General features: G+C 40.0%; 1 protein-coding gene across 1 annotated transcript; it reads left to right on the top strand.

The window, feature by feature from the left end:
• The first annotated feature begins 350 nt into the window (after window positions 1-350).
• Window positions 351-15,778, top strand: TRAF6 (TNF receptor-associated factor 6, E3 ubiquitin protein ligase). Its single transcript, XM_010831867.1, has 7 exons — window positions 351-1,104; window positions 1,709-2,029; window positions 6,112-6,262; window positions 7,159-7,317; window positions 8,693-8,764; window positions 12,594-12,671; window positions 13,992-15,778. Exons 2-7 carry the CDS (start codon window positions 1,731-1,733, stop codon window positions 14,859-14,861), a joined length of 1,629 nt encoding a protein of 542 aa, XP_010830169.1. The 5' UTR covers window positions 351-1,104; window positions 1,709-1,730; the 3' UTR covers window positions 14,862-15,778.
• The last annotated feature ends 4,468 nt before the right edge of the window (window positions 15,779-20,246 follow it).

Here is a 20,246-nt window from a genome sequence, read left to right as displayed (position 1 = left end):
GATGCTTTTGAACTGTGGTATTGGAGAAGACTCTTGAGAGTCCCTTGGCCTGCAAGGAGATCCAACCAGTGCATTCTGAAGGAGATCAGCCCTGGGATTTCTTTGGAAGGAATGATGCTAAAGCTGAAACTCCAGTACTTTGGCCACCTCATGCGAAGAGTTGACTCACTGGAAAAGACTCTGATGCTGGGAGGGATTGGGGGCAGGAGGAGAAGGGGACGACAGAGGATGAGATAGCTGGATGGCATCACTGACTCAGTGGACGTGAGTCTGGGTGAACTCCGGGAGTTGGTGATGGACAGGGAGGCCTGGCGTGCTGCGATTCATGGGGTCACAAAGAGTCGAACACGACTGAGTGACTGAACTGAACTGAACTGAGACAGGCTGAGGATACATTGTCTACAACATTGGCTGGAGAGCTACATTCTGTTTTCTAGAACTCTGGTTGATACTTGAACACAAGTTTGAACTGCATGAATTCACTTATAGGTGGATTTTTTCCCAATAAATACTACAGCATTATGTCATCAGAGGTTGGTTGAATAAGTGGGTATAGACACAGACCATAAAGTTTTATGTGGATTTTTACCTGCGTGGGAGTCAGCACCCCTAACCCGCATGTTGTTCAAGGGTCAGCTGTATATCTGGCACAAAGACAGAATTTTCCTTCAGTGTAATTATCTACAGAAGGGACCTGGTTAACTAGGCTGTGAATTGCTTTTAGACCTTAACTTGTTAACTTGTAAATTCCAGTAAAGGTTTGAATTTGAAAGCATCCTGCCTACCCATGAAAGGCATAGTTTTCCATAGGCAAACAAAACCTCATTTTTTTTTCCAGTCATTAATAATGAAACATAGTCACTTGACTGAGGGCACGGGGACGTAGAAATAATACGCTTTTTTAATTCTGTTCTTCCTGCATAATAGAAACTGCCACACTGAACATTTGGAGGTACAGTTGACCCCTTGAACAACACAGGTTTGAACTGCACAGGTCCACTTATATGCTTTTTTTTTTTTCCAGTACAGGATCTGTGGTTGTTGACTTCAAGAATGTGGAACTCTGAGAACAAAGGGCCAACTTGGATTTTTTATCGTGTGCAGGTTGGCACCCCTTACACCAAGTTGTTCACGGGTCAGCTGTACCCAAAAGAATTTTAGGTCTAGAGGAGGAAACTGAGATCCAAATGGTTACATCGCCCTAAATCACATAGCTAATAGTTTCTCACGATCCTCTGATCCCACGTGCACTGGTCTTCTTTGCACTGCCTGCCCGTCGTACCGTTGCCTTCCGCTCTGAATACTTGAAGGAACTCGAGCAGCATAACTAAGTTCATTTCAGCTGCTTAATGAACACCTGATGGGTGAAAGAGCTTGTGCTAAGTACTGAGGAAACAAATATTCTTGAAACTCCAGTCATAGAAAACAGACATTTAAACAGATAATTATGCTAATTATTACAACTGAGGTATTTTTCTTCTGTTAACCTTATTCCGGCTTTCTACAAGCTCACGAATTTCTTAACTTATAAAATAGTATGTTTATGAAGCAAAGCTAAAAAAAACTTTGAAAGTTTTCTGTAAATGATATTAGCATAGCTAATGTATTAATATATCCACTAAAAGGTGGCTGGCATAGATAGCTATGATATATACGTGTGTGTGAGAATATATGTTAAGGGATTTTTTTTTCCTTGCTGTGTCTACAGAGCAGTTGATGATCACGTTACTATGAGTCTGCTACACTGTGAAAACAGCTGTGGATCCAGCCAGTCCGAGAGCGACTGTTGCGCCGCCATGGCTGCCAGCTCCTGTGGGACTGCAGCAAAAGACGACAGTGTGAGTGGGACGGCCAGCACGGTGACTCTCTCCAGCTCTTTCATGGAGGAGATCCAGGGGTACGACGTGGAATTTGACCCACCCCTGGAAAGCAAATACGAGTGCCCCATTTGCTTGATGGCTTTGCGGGAAGCGGTGCAGACACCTTGCGGCCACAGGTTCTGCAAAGCCTGCATCATCAAATCAATAAGGTGCGTGAGCATAAAGAAAGAATCAGATGCTGTAACAACCAAATGGAACATTATTACACAGAATAATCTTACACATTTATAAAAAGCTGCCTCAGGGAAAAGAACAGTGGACAGAAAACTGAGAAATTTACATTCTTATTCCAGTTCTTACTGTAGCATGAAAGGTAATTACTATCTCCTTCCCTCTTTGACTATTAGATAAATAAACAATAAGTAGCTCCTTCTACTTAAAGCAGTTGTATTATAGTCTGGAGTGTGTCTTGAAGCTTTAAGAAAATAATATAAAAAGTACTTTAAATGATGATGCAGCTAGAATATGATCATCTCGACAGTACAAATAATGCTGACTCTATAAGTAATCATTATTCTCGTTTTAGCCACATTACGTTTTTGTCTGCTACCTGAAGCCTATGGACCACTGTAAAATAACCAGTTCTTTTAAGGTGTTGATTGATGGGACTTCCCTGGTGGCTCAGTGATAAAGAATCCATATGCCAATGCAGGGGGCTTCCCTTGTGGTTCAGCTGGTAAAGACTCTACCTGCAATGCGTGAGACCTGGGTTCAATCCCTGGGTTGGGAAGATCCCTTGGAGAAGGGAAAGGCTACCCACTCCACTATTCTGACCTGGAGAATTCCATGGACTGTATAGTCCATGGGGTCACAAAGAGTCGGACGTGACTGAGCAACTTTCACTTTCACCTAAGGTATTGATCAACAGGGCTTCCTTGGTGGCTCAGTGATAAAGAATCTGTATGCCAGTGCAGGAGATACAGGAGACTTGAGTTCAATCCCTAAAATGAGAAGATCCCCTGGAAAAAGAAATGGCAACCCAGTCCCGTATTGTTGGGACAGAAGAGGCTGGCAGGCTGAAGTCCATGGGGTTGCAGAGTCGGATGTGACTTTGTGACTAAGCAACACTGATCGATGGCTCTGCCAACATTCAATGTCTCCTCACTGCCACCACCCTGCTGAATACCCATCAGCTCTCACAGGCTGCCCTGCTGCTGCCCTTGCCTGCTTCCAGACTGTTCTCGATATGGCAACCAAAACGAACCTGGTGAGATACATAAGATGATGTTATCTCTGCTCCAAGCATTGCAGCCCGTCATCTGGCAGTACACGCCAGAGCCCTTGTAAGACCTTAGTTCTGTCACTAAGTCATATCTGACCACCTTTCTATTAGATTCCCATTCCCTCTACCTGTTCACTCTTTTCTGTTCCTTGAATTTGCCAAGTATGCTCTTGCCTTGTGTAGTTGGCTATAGCTGTTCTCTCTGCATCTTATCAGCTAAGTGCTTAGTCAATGCACTTTACTCCTGAGTACCTCTCAATCTCACCTTCTTGTAGGTACCCTGGCCTCCCTGTTTATACCACAGCGTGCCTTCCACCTCATCTCCCCATACTCCCTTTCTCCCTTAAGTACTTTTTTTCTTCAGCATTTTTCATCTTTAAAAATGTAGATAATTTGTGTGCTTTTTGTCTGCTTGCCCCCCTGGAAAATAAGCTCCTTGACAGCAGGGATTGAGAACTTTATTTCTTGATATTTCCTAAGTGCTGATACGTAGTAGGTGCTCAGTAAGTCATGACTGCTTCAACTGAATGAAAGTATTTGGGATTTCCACAAAGGAATAAAATTCATCTCCTAAGAAATAGATGTATTTTACTATTATTCAAAAGTAGATGGGAACATTTTTAGGAGTTCTATACAAGACCAAAAAATGGAAGAACTAGAGGAATTTTAGGTTCTTCAATTAATAAGCATCTACTTATATTGGTGAAATCATTTCTAAGTAGGTTATCTGGCCATTCACTCATCTTGTAAGCTTTTCTTTTGACTTTTAAATAAATTATTTTTTTCTTGTGGCATCCCTTGTCTGGTTTGGTGTCAGGGTAACGCTTGGCTTATAAAAGGAGTTTGGAAATGTTCTTTCCTCTTCTGTTTTTTTTTTGGAAGAATTTGAAAAGGATTGGTATTCTCCTTTAAATGTTTGATGGCATTCACTAGTAAAACCATCTGCTTCTAGACTTTTGTTTGTTGGAAGGTTTTTGATTACTGATTCACTCTCCTTACTGGTAATCTAGTCTGTTCAGATTTTCTGTTTCTTTATGATTCAGTCTTGGAGGTTGTATGTTTCTTGGAATTTATCCATTTCTTTTAGGTTATCAAATTTGCCGCCATATACTTGTTCACATGAATCTCTCTGCATCTGTGGTATCAGTTGTAATGTCTCCTCTTTCATTCTGATTTTATTATTTGAATCCTCTTTTTTCTCTTGTGAGTCTAGCTAGACCTTTCTATAAAATTTGAATTTGTGGTAACCTCATCCGTACTTGGAGAAGGCAATGGCAACCCACTCCAGTACTCTTGCCTGGAGAATCCCAGGGACGGGGGAGCCTGGTGGGCTGATGTCTGTGGGGTCGCAAAGAGTTGGACATGGCTGAAGTGACTTAGCAGCAGCAGCAGCATCCATACTTGGGAATTGGCTTAATTTAAATTAAAAGGGAGCATGTGTCTCACTTCAGTTTTGGAGAAAAATTTGTTAACCAGTGGTGAATTGCCAATGTCTCTTTAGGGTTGGTTTTCTCACCCTCCACACTATCAGCAGTCTGAGCCAGATGGTTCTGAGTTGTGGAAGAATGTCCTGGGTGTTATAGGATGCTTAACTGCGTCCTTGACCTCTGCTCACTGGGTGGTGAAAATAGGCCCACTTCTGCAGTTGTGAGAACCGGAGCATCTCCAGACAGTGCCAGATGTCCCCGGGGGCTCAGAGGTGCCCCAGCTGAGACCACTGGTTTAGGGCATACGTGAGACTGTTAAAGGCTTACCTTTTCTTTTTTCTTCTGTTTATAGTGATTTTCAATTTATATTATATTTAGATTGAATCAAGACCACATTGTGAATTGTTGGCTTTTTCTGTAGGTGTACAGTATTTCACCCATGCCCAGGAAGGTAACTAATCTTTAGCAGGTTTTTAATAGCAAGATATTCATGAAAGTAGTAGAACAGTGATCTGAAAAGGAAGTAAAACCCACAAAAGGAAGTCGAGGTCTTTTTTCTTTTTTTCTATCTCCTAAACTAGAAATGACCACTAACTTTGACTTTAATGTTCTTAAGGAACGGCTCAGGAATTTCTCGTCGGTATAGTCATTCAGAGCATCAAAAGACATCTCAATCAATTCCATATTCTTTTGGAGTGATTGCTTATGCAGTGGGTAATGATTTCCAGTTCACTTTGAAAGATTCTTCTTTCTCTTAAACACCCAATCATCTAGGTTTGGGGAATATATTTCAGTAAATTTGTTTATGTCCCTGCTTCTCAAAAAAATATTTGACAGTGTAATGATAACATCATGCAATGTGAGAGAGGCCCGGTAAACACTCTGTCACACCATTTCTGGTTCTGAGACGTTGGACAGCACAGCTTATTTTCAGCACTTTACCTCCACAGGAACCACCGCTGTTGTTCACACATAGGAAGTGCACCACCAGTGTCTGAGTGAAGGACGCTCTGTGGCCTCCCTGACCTGCCACATTTTTCGAGTGAAGATTGAAACATCCCCAAAAGTGAAAGGGGCATGACAGACACCCAAGCTTCTTGGGGATAGTTTTTCCCATAATTGGATGGAATAAACCATGGGGAAGCAGGACGTAGAGGTCCTTCTAACTCCCAACTGCATTGTACCCATGACACAAAGATACAAGAAACCAGTGTTGTCCATGAGCCAGTGTTGATGACTTTCAGAGTAAACCTTAAAAATGTGGCCTCACGGGGTTACTGCTAATGGGTGTAATTTTTACTTATGACTAATAACTGTAGACATGTTATTAGTGTATTCTGAGCAGCATATATTTAGTTACATCTCCCTAGTATGTTAAATGGCTGCTGTCAGAACACAGGCAAGACTGGTTCATAAACTGTCCGTAAAAGGACAGTTTATTTTGGTGATATTATACAATACAATGTGTTTATTTTCTATAGGAAATAATATATGAAGAATTTATATATGTGATGTATTATTGTTTTGTATTTTCTAAGGTGAATGTTTTAAATCTACTAAATAATGTATTTGTTTCTTTTAGGGATGCAGGTCACAAATGTCCAGTTGACAATGAAATACTGCTGGAAAACCAACTATTTCCTGACAATTTTGCAAAACGAGAGATTCTTTCGCTGATGGTGAAATGTCCAAATGAAGGTTGTTTGCACAAGATGGAACTGAGGCATCTTGAGGTATTAAAGTTATTTTCTAGCCATGTGCGTTTATGCAAGAAGTTCCTGGAGAACAGGGATTTCGCTTTGTCCATCTGGATATTGCCACTGCTTAGCATATAGTGATTGGCTAGTAAATTCTTGCTGAATTAATACCAACCCTTTCATTATTGAGTATAAATATAAGTAGAAACCAGAAATTTCTTTTTCCGTCTACTCTGGCTTTACACCCTGTAATAATAAAAAATAAATCAGTATTCTTCTAAAAGTTTTTTGGGTGAACTTTATCTGCAATGAAACTGAAGAGCGTTTTAAATGTGTCACGTTTTAATCCCATAGCTTCATTTCTCTCATTTTGAAATAAGCAACAAGCCCCAAGTAGTCATCATCTTAGCACCCTCATCATACTTGTTTCTCTGGTTTTCTAAATTATTCATTTTATTTTGAACTAAATGGAGTTCTCCTATAGCTTAAGATGAACTGAAGCCACCAGATAAAAGAATTTGTTTTTAAGTTAATCCTTAGTGTGGTGGTTTTTATGAGAAGTTAAATATCACTTAAGTTCCATTTGAAATTAAGCATTTAAAATATACGTATAACTTACTCCCTTAGCTCCTTTTGAAAGAGTGGCCTTTTGGACACAGCACTAAATTGACGATGAGAAAATCTGCTTCTTTTCAACTCTCTTCCCTAATTAGATAAATGAACCTGAAAAGTAAGTCCTTTGTATAAACTTTCAATTCACAACCATTATTTGAAAAAAATCCATTAAAGCCTTCATATTGTGGTTCTGTGGTGTGTACTACACAAAGCAGGTTCAGTAGCCAAATCTATAGAAGAGAACAGTATATTCTTAGAATATATTTAGAAAATTTCTCAAGGACTGGCAAATACTGCTTATTTCTTTTTCTTCATAGGAGCATCAAGCACACTGTGAGTTTGCTCTTATGAGTTGTCCACAATGCCAGCGTCCCTTCCAGAAATGCCATCTTAATATTCATATTCTCAAGGAGTGTCCAAGGAGACAGGTTCCTTGTGAAAACTGTGCTGTATCAATGGCATTTGAAGATAAAGAGGTATGTACTAAGTTGGATTTGTTGATTCAACTACTGTTTTATTTTTTTAATGTACAGTGGAAGGAGTTAGCAGAGATGAAGATGTTAATCTAGTCCTGAGTCTGTGTTATCAATTGTGAGAAGACTGAGTTTTAAGAAAGTAAGTTAAGTAAACCATTTTAGTAAATGAATGTAGGGTTTATATTTTCGTCTGTTTCTTAGAAAGCATTATTTCTGCTCCTTAACCACTGTAGAAGATATACAAGTAACAAAATCTTCTAGGAAAGTATGTGCTGATCTGTTTCCCTATGTGAATTTTAATAATCAGTTTTGGATTAGAGACAAATAATTACTGTATAAGACTTACATTTTTCTCTTTAAAAAAGAGAATGAATTGTTGAAACTTTGAGGAGATTACATCCACAAAGTATGCTTCTTTGGTGATAATTCATTGAGCTGTACACATAAAATGAATTCACTTTTCTGTACTTATACTTCAATTAAAATGTTTAGTTTTTAAAAGAAACTCCATGGCACCTGACAGCATCATGATGATAGAACATTTTTTCCATTTATAGACAGATTAAGTGATTTTATATGAATGTTATCAATGGGAAGGCCAGCACAGAGATCCTAGATCCTGTATCCCCATCCTATGTCCTTTTTACTAAAATGATGTATGTACAATTTATGTTCTTTTTACTATCAAGGTATTTCCTTAGACTTTATTTCTTGCAGGTTCATCTTGGTAATGTCCCTACTTATGAGATCAAGTGTATTACGCTTATTAAGTTGATTAATTATTCAGTGTCAGCTAACTTGCTAAAAACAGTGAAGTCTGAGGCATAATTACAGCCAATTGGTGTGTTCTTAAACTTTAAAAATGGGCCTAACCAGGAGGGTTAGTTATTTCTTAAATTTATTGTATTCTAGAAAACAAGACTCATTTTTCTGGGGCCTTCAAGAACCTAGGCAACCTGCCCCAATTATGCGTCTGTTCTTTACCCTCCTGATAAGAGTTTTAATTAAATCATCTTGCTGCTACTGGAAATTTCTGAAAAGAGGTCTTTGGAGAAGTATAGTATTGATGAGTGATGTCCAAACAGTCACAGATGCTCTATGACTTTTAATCAGGTTTTCAAAAAGTGACTTAAAAGATTCTCTTATGCATACTATCATATTCTCTCAAAGAGCTGGAGGGTGAGATGAATCTCATTTCTTCACTGGCGAAGGGAGAGAAAATAACCATTATAGATTATTCTCACATTTTTATTTTACACATACCAGTGTCCCTAATTTATTCATAGTGAAAAATATTTCTTTTTATAAAAATGGGTTGTTTTTACCTTTTCAGATTTTCTCACATTTTTTCTTATATTTCGCCAATAAAATTTAGATTCATGAGCAGAACTGTCCTTTGGCAAATGTCATCTGTGAATACTGCAATACCATGCTCATCAGAGAACAGGTATAGTGATTCTCTTTCATAAACCAATATTTCCATAATTAGATTAAAGAAGTAAATTAGGTCTTTAATTGAAAATTTAAATCAATAAGGCAAAATGAATGTAGATTGGAGAAGAATTAAAACTTTGTGAGTTTTAAATGCAAATCAGAGTCACAATCAGTTGTCCTCTCATACCAGTCTGAATGGCTGTCATTTAAAAGTCTACAAATAATAAATTCTGGAGAGGGTGTAGGGAAAAAGGAACCCTTCTACACTGTTGGTGAGAATGTAAATTGGTGCAACCACTGTGGAAAACAGTATGGAGGTTCCTTAAAAAAATAAAAAGTAGAACTACCATGTGATCTAGTAATCCTACTCATGGGCATATATCCCCCCAAAGATGAAAAGTCTTAATTTGAAAAGGTGCATGGGGAATTCCTGGCAGTCCATTGGTCAGTACTCCACACTTTCACTGCCAAGGGTCTGGATTCAGTTCTTGGCTGGGGGAACTAAGATCCTGCAAGCCACACAGTGGAGCACAAAAAAAGAAAGCAAAGGTTCATGCACCCCAGTGTTCATAGCTACATGATTTACAATAGGCAAGACTTAGAAACAGACTAAATGCCCACGAACAGATTGGTGTAAAAAGATGTGGTATATGTATATAGACGTTAGACTATCACTCAGTCCATGGGGCCGCAAGAGTCAGATACGACTGAGCGACTGAACCATGACAACAACAGGCATAGAAAAGAATGGAACTGCCATTTGCAGCAGCATGGATGCGCCTAGGGAATAGCCTGCTAAGTGAAGTAAGTCAGACAGAGAAAGACGAATGTTACATGTTACCACTTACATAAGGAATCCAAGAAATGATGCAAGTGAATCTATGTACAAAAAAATAGACCCAGAGATAAAAAAACAAACTTAGGGTTACAGAAGAAGAAAAAAAGCGGGGAAAGATAAATTAGATGTATTGAATTAACAGATACAAACTACTGTACATACAATAGATAAGCAACAGGTATATGCACAGCACAGTGGGGAACTATATGCAGTATCTGGTATCTGTTATCTGGTAGCAACCTATAATGGAGAGTAATCTGAAAAATATAAATATATATGTAACTGAATCACTTTGCTATATACTTGAAACTAATATAATATTGTAAATCCACTATATTTCAATTTTTTAGAAAACTTGAGTTTTTTTTTTTTTTCAGATATATTGATACAGTACTTTCAGAAAGAACAAAGTACTCAGTCATAAGTACTTAAAATTCCTAAATCATTAACATAATACCTGTGTTTATGTATATTCATAAAAGTTCTAAATAAAGCCAAGTAATTTTTAGATAAAAATAATTAAAAATGCTCATTTAAAGAACAGAAAACTTTATAAGAAATACATCTTTAGATTGTGAAATAAGGATCTTAGGTATCCAGAAACCACTTGAAAAAGAAGGAAACAAGTCTGTAGCAGAACGTTACTTATTGCCATGGCCCCTGAGGCGTATTGGGAGATTTCCAGGATCTGTAGCCTCTCTGTTCGGTTGTCTGTAGACCCTTGATGGGGCATCATCAGAAGTAGCTGTAATAGAAAACTATTCATTTTTATTATTAATAGAGAAAGGAAAATTCCATCTGGTTGCTATCTTCTGACATTTGAAGAGTTTACCCACAGAATATGAATATTAGTCACTAAATATTTATACACCCATGAAATCTGCAAACCCAGAGATCATAATTGATTACCTTACTAAGTAGGAAAAGCAAAACCTGTCCCTCGGCTAAATTTTTCCATTCATCTGTTAACAGAGTCCTTTAGTTTTTTTTCCAACAGGGCCTTAATTTGAAGGTGTTAAACTTGTTTTTGCTTGTGAACTCTCACCTACCTGGTTTTTCTTTTTTGCCTTGTTTTGATGTTTGAAGGAAAGCACATCTAAAACCTAGCAGAAATAAAACTTAATGTAGGAAAAAATGCTAGGTTTAGAGTCAAAAAACCTACATTTTGACTCTGACTGTGCCATTGTCTTGCACGTTGATCTCTGATAAGAAAGTTGACATTCTAAGTTAGGGATTAGTAAACCAGCCCACCAGCTAAATCTGACTGCTACCTGCTTTTTAAAATAAGTTTCATTGGAACACAGCCCTGCCCGTGCGTTTATGTCTTGTATATGGCTGGTTTTGTACTGCAGTGGGAGAGCTGAGTACTGTGACAGAGTCCATGGGGCTTCCTAGATGAAGCTGTAAAGAACCTGCCTCCCAATACAGGAGGCATACGAGACCTGGGCTCGATCCCTGGGTTGGAAAAATTCTCTGGAGGAGGGCATGGCCACCCACTGCAGTATTCTTACCTGGAGAATTGGACAGACAGAGGATCCTGGTGGGCTGCAATCCATAGGGTTGCACAGAGTCAGACACAACTGAAGCGACTTTGTACACACACACATGACAGGCTCCATAGGGCTTACAAGGCTGAAAATATTTATTCCATGACCCTTCAGAGACAATTTTGCTGACCACTGTTACAGATGTTGTTTCTGAAGGGTCATATAGGTTGCCATTTCCTCCTCCAGTTCAAGTCCTCATCATTTTCATTGGAGATTTAGTTACATATTTGGTCATTGCAAGAAACAACAATCTTGTAAAACAGACAAATACAAATAACATAGCAGTATTACTAAAGTCATAAGTGAGAATTAAGCCAAAAACTTCCATTAGGTGTAGCCCAGTATATTCTTAGGTCATCTGAGATTATAGCTAAACTAAATTTTTAGAGGAAATTTCATACCACTTTCAAAAAACATAATTCTGTGTAATGAATCTTAACTTAAAGAATGTGTTTTGGAGTCCCCAAATTAAAAGCTGAGACTTTCTTTAAAACCTAGGTGCTTAAAGTGTCTTCTAACATCCGAATCTCCCCATTGTAGTCAGAGTATGCGCAGGTTAACAGAAGCTAAGAAGCTATGAAAGGTGGTCATGAGGGAAGTACAGGGTGCAGTCAGTGGCTCTGACGTAGACAGTTTACTGGTCCCTCATCACGGGCCTGAGAGTTGGACCATAAAGAAAGCTGAGCGCCAAAGAATTGGTGCCTTTGAGCTCTGGTGTTGGAGAAGACTCTTGAGAGTCCCTTGGACTGCAAGGAGATCAAGCCAGTCAATCCTAAAGGAAATCAACCCTGAATATTCATTGGAAGGACTGATGCTGAAGCTGAAGCTCCAATACTTTGGCCATCTGATGTGAAGAGCTGACTCATTAGAAAAGACCCTGATGCTGGGAAAGATTGAGGGCAGGAGGAGAAGGGGACGACAGAGTACAAGATGGTTGGATGGCATCACCGACTCAATAGACATGAGTTTGAGCAAACTGTGGAAAATAGTGAAGGGCGAGGAAGCCTGGTGTGCTCCAGTCCATGGGGTCGCAAAGAGACACGAGTGAGCAACTGAACTGAACTGAATCAGTGGCATGGACCTCAGTGGGAGTTCTAGTTGCATTGTGGATGACATCAGAAGGTGCTTTTTCTTTAAAATGCCGCTAGAGGGTGGCAGTTCCCCAACAATAGGAATAAACTCATGTTCTCGAAATGAATTTTGAGTGATTTGGGGGCACAGTATGAGATGTTGATATTTCCTTTCTCTGTGACTTTTGGAAGTAAATATCATTTTAATCTTTGTGGGCTGACTGGTTTCTGTTTCAGCTGTTCAGCTCAGCCACTGTAACAAAAGCAGCCATAGACAATATAATTTTGTTTAGATGAAGTGTTATTCTTTATTGTGAGTATGCTCTTGTCAAACTAGAATATGAAAGGCAGGGAAGGACGTTTTTCAGCCTCTGCTTTGGTTTTCAGATGCCCAATCACTATGATCTAGACTGCCCTACAGCCCCAGTCCCATGCACGTTCAGTGCTTTTGGTTGCCATGAAAAGGTAAGTTGTTGTTTTTTTAATTCTCAAATATAGATCACGAAAATCAAGTTCTATAGTGTGGTAGAGGATAGCAGTGGACTGGAGGCGGCGGACACGTTGTTTATGTGGTCTTTAGCTCCAAAGAGAAGTGGGGGAAGCAGTTGGTGATGGCAGGGGGAGGTGTGATTGGGGTTGCACGGAGTGTACTGGAAAGAGAAGCAGACCAGGAAAGGAGCCATGAATGAACAGTCTCAGACGCTGGTGAAACAGGCAAGGAGTAAGGATTGTTCTGATCTCTGACGTGAGTTTTAAGACCTGGTGATCAGTTTTGTCAGATACCTGAGAGACAGCGTCGTCTCTCTTTCTGGAGAGCGTGAGTACACTTGGCGTTTCTGCTGTGCCTTTATATCTGAATTTTTTTTTTTATCGTAAGTATGCATTTAATAACTTAAATTAAATGAGCAAATAGTGTATAGTATGATTACACTTGAGGGAAGATCCTCTATTGCTTGTGTTCATAGAGAGAAAGACTTAAAGAAAATGTATCAAAATGTTCATGGTAGGTGAGATAACAGGTAGCTTATTTTCTTTTTGAACATCTACACTTTCTTTCTATAATGTACTTGAATTACCCTCACAGTAGAATTGGTATATTATCTTTTTTTCATATAACAGTTAGACTATTCTTGATGACCTTAGAAAAGTAGGAAGACAGGGAAGATTCCACTTTGCAGTAGATTTGTAAAAATAAGTGTGGGGTTGGAGACAGTGCAGGTGGATGGCTCTTGGTTATAAAAGGAAGAGGAAGAAAATGGTATTAGCTTGAGGGAGATACAAGATCAATAAAGGGGTTGCTCCCCCCACACCCTGGTTTTTTTTAACAGGAAAGACTTTAATAAATCTGTTCTGAGGGGAATGGTTAAGAGGAGAGAATGTTTGAAGATAAAGGAGAAAGGAGATGGCTAAGCAAAACCTCCTGAGGAGGTGAAAAGGGATGGATGCCACTTGGAGCCCAGGTGAAGCATTAAGCTAGGACAACAGGAGGGTCAGCTCTGAGTCCAAAGAGAAGGACGGGCATAGATCCTGATACTTTTACAAGTGGGAGGGAGGTTTGTCTGAGTGAAACCTGAATGAATATTCAGCAGATAGCCTCTCAGTTTTTCAGGGAATGAAGAGGCAAGATCATTTCTCTGGATGGAGAATCTGATGCAGTCAGAGAAGGTTGTAGGGGACTGAGGAGAGTGATGATGTGACTTCAGAACCTTTTATTTGACTTGGCTAGGTCCCTTTCCTAGTCCTCACATCTCTGTTCCCTACCTGAGGCCTGTGCTTGATTTTCAGATGCAGAGGAATCACTTGGCACGGCACCTGCAAGAGAATACCCAGTCGCATATGAGAATGATGGCCCAGGCTGTTCAGACTTTAAGCCTCGCGGTAGCTCCTGTGCCTCAATGTACCATGCCTCTGTATGACTCTGTGCCTCCCACCCGGCCTTCCTCTGGGCGTCACTCAGAAGTCCACAATTTCCAAGAAACCATTCAACAGTTAGAGGGTCGCCTTGTAAGACAAGACCATCAAATCCGGGAACTGACTGCAAAAATGGAAACCCAGAGCATGTATGTAAATGAGCTCAAGCGAACTATTCGAACCCTTGAGGACAAAGTTGCTGAAATAGAAGCACAGCAGTGCAATGGGATTTACATCTGGAAGATTGGCAACTTTGGGATGCACTTGAAATCGCAGGAAGAGGAGAAGCCTGTTGTCATTCACAGCCCCGGGTTCTACACAGGCAAACCCGGCTACAAACTGTGCATGCGGCTGCACCTGCAGCTGCCGAGCGCGCAGCGCTGCGCCAACTACATATCGCTCTTTGTCCACACGATGCAAGGGGAGTACGACAGCCACCTGCCGTGGCCCTTCCAGGGGACAATACGCCTTACCATCCTTGACCAGTCTGAAGCAGCTGTGAGGCAAAACCACGAAGAAATAATGGACGCCAAACCAGAGCTCCTGGCCTTTCAGAGACCCACCATCCCCCGGAACCCCAAGGGTTTTGGCTACGTGACTTTTATGCATCTGGAAGCCCTCAGACAAAGAACCTTCATCAAGGATGACACGTTATTAGTACGCTGTGAGGTCTCCACCCGCTTCGACATGGGCAGTCTTCGGAGGGAGGGTTTTCAGCCACGGAGTACTGACTCAGGGATATAGCATCCCCTGATTTGTTCAAGAAACAACAGAAAAAACATCTGCAGCAAACTTACCCTGTTCTCAATAATAATGTACAAACAAACAAAAAACAATGGGAAAGATATAATACTCACCAATGAATTTTATTTGACTTCCTATAGATTTCAGGGGATTTTAGCCATAATCCTTGGAAAGCTTAAGTTCTCATTCACCCTGGTTTTTCCTCCAGAGTGTTATTAAGGATATTCAGGGACTAGTTTAAACCCTAAATATAACCTTACTTATTAAATACTACTGTGTTGTCTGTCACATAATTCTCCTTAAAGTTGTTTCATTTTACCTTGCTTATTATTTCCTTTAGGCTACAAAGTAGCATTTCTCCAGAGTTAAAACTCTGAGAACCATGTGAAAACCAGCTGCTAGGTGTTAGGCTACAAGTCCCTTTTTGTCTTTTCCAGGCAGAGTGAATTCCACAGCCCCTCCGTGATTCTCTGTTCCCTAGTGCTCTAGAACAAGGGGACACACACACACATAATCACCAACAGAGAAAGTTTAAATGTCTCACCTAGTCAGCCAGTATGGCGGCTCATTGGTGGTGAGAAAAGCTATTTGAGCCAAGAAATTTTCAGCTCTTTTGAACACTGCTGTTTCTGTGATTGTTGTCCAAAAATAAGTACCTGTCAAGGTACATGTAAAAAAATAAAGTTGTTCTTGTTGCATAGGTGAAAGAAAGCCTGAAGGACAGCTACTACCATTTTTTGATGACTTATTTTCTTCTTTGTGCAGCTTACCCATTTTACATTTTTTTCTGCAATAAACATGTCCTTTTCTCAAAGAAAAAAAGTTACATGTTGCCACAAAACATTCAACCCTAACAAAAAAGGAAATAATATTTAAAAGCATCCTGGTCAAACTTCTATTAAAAGCATGCCTGTGCATTAGGTACTGAGGTGAGTCATTTCCTGCTTTGGTTATGTTATTTTTTTTCTACTAACTTGGGAGCCTTAAATCGAAACAAAATCAGGTTTTTACCTCACTTATCCTAGCTTCAGGTTTCCCTGAAGGAATTGGATTAGATGTTTCTAAGGTCCATGTCAACCATAAAATTTTGTTTTAAGAAATGAAGTTCTAACCAGCAGAATGTTGACAATAATTACAAAAGGATTTTGCCAGTAGAAAAATTGGTCTATTTTTTCCTGACGTAGTACTTCAATTTAGTATCAATTTAGGGTCTCCTTTTAATTTGAACAATTTTTTTAAACTCCCAACATTTGGCATTGTGTAATAAACCGGCCACTTATTATGTACTCATCATTCCTTGTGAATGTGGGATAAGAGTAGTGATCAGACTGTCTTTCCACATACGAGGTTTTGTTGACTCCAACTCAGAATCAAAACGTAGCTGGAAAGTGGATCTCTTCCTTTCATTTTTCAATCCTCCAGTTCCACTCTGAAACATGCTGGTTTGGACCCAGCTGACCTACAAGTATCTGTGCTGTGTATCTGTTTTATTACCCCTTTAACATTAATTTTTGGACATTGTTAAAAATAATTTCTTCTTTTCCCAGAGACATCCAGCCCAGTGTTCAATGAAACTTGCCGCAGGTCGTACCCTTTGTTATTAGAAAACAAGTCAGCATGCTGACTGGTAGTTTGGTGTGTGTGTGTGTGTGTGTGTGTGTGTTTTTAACCTCTCCTTTAGCTGTTGCAGCAATGGCAGTTTCTGGCTATTCTGCAGAATGATAGAGGGGCACTAAATGCATGTTTGTGCAGCTGCTCAGTTGTGGCCAACTCTTTGTGACCCCATGGAGGGTAGTCCACCAGGCTCCTCTGTCCATGGGATTTCCTGGGCAAGAATACTGGAGTGGGTTGCCATTTCCTTCTCCAAGGGATCTTCCTGACTCATTGAACCCAGGTCTTCTGTGTCTACTGCATTGGCAGGTGGATTCTATACCACTGCACTACCTGGGAAGCCCTGAAATAGGATGAAAATTGAGGATTTTTTTCCCCTGATGATGGACTAACACACTGGATGATCTCTAGCAATTAGTTTTTGTGGCAGGTATAGAATTATAAAATTGTCCTTCATTACTGTTTTTATACTGTAAGTCTTAGATAAACTAAAAGCATGCATGTGGGTAGAGTACATCCTCATCAGAGGGGAGCAGTTGCTGTCTGTCTTCCCTTTGCCCAGGGAATCCTCAAGTCTTTGGTGACCAGAAAAATGTTCTTAATTATTAGATTTTTCTAAATTAAGATTTTGAAATATCTTTCCTTAATTCAGTAACCGCTATTCTTGTTTTGCCTCAATTAAATTCTCATTGTTTTGTGAGAAATACCATCAACCCAGTTCCATAAATACCTAAGCAGTGCAGTGCCTTGAGGAAATGAAAAAGAAGCAATAGTTTTGAAGCTTTTTCCTCCTCTCCTCGCAATTCCAGTTGTTATAAAATTTCATAAAATGCGGGAAAGTAATCCTGGATGGGGAACACACGTGTAGAGAGAAGACGTGCTCCTTTCAAGGGGCTTTGGCAGCAGGACGCTGGCCCTGCCTATGGGACAGGAGTGGGGAGGGGCACAGTCCTCTCCTCTCTCAGGGCTGGAGGCTCTGAAGGTCCATGCATTCCACTCCATTTCCTAGGAAGTCTGCAAAGCACAGCTGCTGTGCTGTCTCTCAAAGGGAGAACCTTCTCTTCGTAGAGCTGCTTTGTCTCTGCTGACTGATTGCACCTCCCCAACTGTCTCCTAGATTTCAGGATAAAAGCTAAGTAGAGCGCCCATGGGAAAAAGGGCAGGTGGATTTCTGTATCCCAGGAAAGAGATGCTATCAGTGGTCCTGAAAGCACATAAGTACTTCCTCTTGAGCCCTGAGGGGCATGTCTAGCGATGAGCAGCAGGGCAAGGTTCTGTCCAAGGCAGAAACCTTAGACTTGACACCCTGCCTGGCACACAGCACACACTCATGATCATGAATGTTGAAGTTCACCATTTTATGGTAGGTGATTTGTCTTGTAATTTTTTCTGGTAAGGCCTAGATATTGGGGAGTTGTTTGGTTGTTTACTTTTTTCCCCCAGCACTTTATTATGAAATTTCTCAAATATGCAGAATTATTGAAAAAATTTTACAGTGATCACTACCTAGAATTCACAAATAGCATTTTGTTACATTGCCTTATCACTTGAGTGCTACTTTTAATGAGACTTGTTCAAGTTTCGTTTCTCTTTTAAAAGTGCACTGCTAAAATAATTGAACAGCTTTAAGCGAGTTGTTTTAAACTCTGGGGAAATGAGATATTTGCATTATAGCTAGAATTGTAGTCCTTACTTTACACTAGTTTTAAACGTGTAAATCTGTCCTGATGAATTTCAGACTTAATTATTTTGCCTGAAGGAATGTTTTGTTATAATAGAATTATTTTAAAGTCCTTGATCAATTGTACAGAATATTCTGATGTTGTTTTCACACTTGATAAATTATCTAATTAATTTTTCTGGTGAGAGTGTATGTGGGGCTCATTTTGCTTAAACAAAATTTCAGGATAGTGTTCCCAGAGGGCCTGAAGAGGCAGGGTAATTTAGCATATAAACCACTAAATTAGGAGCTAAGAGATTTAGATTTTATCCCTGACTGACCATGGACAAATCACTTCTCTTTATCTTTGTGTCCATTTATGTACTTGTAAAGTGGGGACTAGAATTTGATATTTAGGTTTTAATAAGTAATGGGTAACATCTACTAATGCTTGGACCAGTTAAGACGTTTTAAAAAAAAAAAAAAAATACACGATGCATCCAAGGAGGTTCTCATAATTATCTAACTGTGTGACAAGCTTCAGAATGAACTCTGATTTGAAAAATTGAAGGATGGGCCATGGTCAAAAGTATCTTATCAAATACTTAGAACTTGCTGTTGCCACAGAATTTGTGAGTGGTTTCCCTGATCCATCTGGACTGTGAAAATTACGTATTTTGTGAGAGGGTGAATGGGAGGCCATTTCCTCCTCTAGAAAATCTTCCCGACCCAGGGATCAAATCCTTGTCTCCTGTATCGCCTACACTGCTTTTGGATTCTTTACCTGTGATCCATCAGGGAAGCCCTAAAGATGGGAGGAGGCAGACATTAATCACAGCAAGATTGAAAATCCATGTCGAGTTAAAGAACAGGTTGTATGGAAGGGTGGGGCTTAAAGGAATCATCCTGATTCAGTGCCACAACATTCCACTGCTCCCCAATCGACCCACATAACACAACACCAGCCCTGCTCCTGCCAGCCCAACCTCAGGAGGCCTCCGTCAGGTCAATACAATTGAATTACAGGATCGACCAGGAGCTAAGCAGGGTCTCTCTGCTCCATTTAGTAGATGAGTGTACCCTGTTCTTTCTATTAGTAAACCCAGGTAATGAATGTAGATTCACATTTATCTTGCAAAGTCACTTGAAGTTTTTGCCTTAGATCGCATCTTAGTAGTGACTGCAAAATTTGACCAAAACCATGCTCCTTGACTGGCATCCTCAGTCAGTTCAGTTGCTCAGTTGAGTCCAACTCTTTGCTACCCCATGGACTGCAGCATGCCAGGCCTCCTGTCAACTCCCGGAGTTTACTCAAACTCATGTCCATTGAATCAGTAATGCCATCCAACCATCTCATCCCCTGTCATCCCCTTCTTCTCCTGCCTTCAATCTTTCCCAACATCAGGGTCTTTTCAAATGAGCCAGCTCTTTGCATCAGGTAGCCAAAGTATTGGAGTTTCAGCTTCAACATCAGTCCTTCCAATGAATATTCAGGACTGATTTCCTATAGGATGGACTGATTGGATCTTCTTGCAGTCCAAAGGACTCTCAAGAGTCTTTTTCAACACCAGAGTTCAAAAGCATCAATTCTTCGGTGCTCAGCTTGCTTTATACTCCAACTCTCACATTCATTCATGACTACTGGAAAAACCATAGCCTTGACTAGATGGACCTTTGTTGGCAAAGTAATGTCCCTGCTTTTTAATATGCTGTCTAGGTTGGTCATAACTTTTCATCCAAGGAGTAAGCGTCTTTTAATTTCATGGCTGCAGTCACCATCTGCAGTGATTTTGGAGCACAAAAAAATAAAGTCTGCCAGGTTCCACTGTTTCTCCATCTATTTACCATGAAGTGGTGGGACTGGATGCCATGATCTTTGTTTTCTGAATGTTGGGCTTTAAGCCAACTTTTTCACTCTCCACTTTCACTTTCATCAAGAGGCTCTTTAGTTCTTCATTTTCTGCCATAAGGGTGGTATCATCTGCATAGCTGAGGTTATTGATATTTCTCCTGGAAATCTTGATTCCAGCTTGTGCTTCATCTGGCCCAGCGTTTCTCATGATGTACTCTGCATAGAAGTTAAATAAGCAGGGTGACAATATATAGCCTTGACA

The sequence above is a fragment of the Bison bison genome, unplaced genomic scaffold (genome assembly GCF_000754665.1).
Source record: "Bison bison bison isolate TAMUID 2011002044 unplaced genomic scaffold, Bison_UMD1.0 scf7180017864531, whole genome shotgun sequence".
NCBI lineage: Eukaryota > Metazoa > Chordata > Mammalia > Artiodactyla > Bovidae > Bison > Bison bison.
Note: the sequence above shows the minus strand (reverse complement) of the source record. Positions and strands in the feature narration are given on the sequence as shown.

Excerpts from the sequence above, each read along its gene's own strand:
- TRAF6 (XM_010831867.1), top strand. The coding sequence starts at position 1,731 with ATGAGTCTGCTACACTGTGAAAACAGCTGTGGATCCAGCCAGTCCGAG. Across the intron at positions 7,318-8,692 it reads TGGCATTTGAAGATAAAGAG|ATTCATGAGCAGAACTGTCC; the intron begins GTATGTACTAAG and ends AATAAAATTTAG. Across the intron at positions 12,672-13,991 it reads CTTTTGGTTGCCATGAAAAG|ATGCAGAGGAATCACTTGGC; the intron begins GTAAGTTGTTGT and ends CTTGATTTTCAG.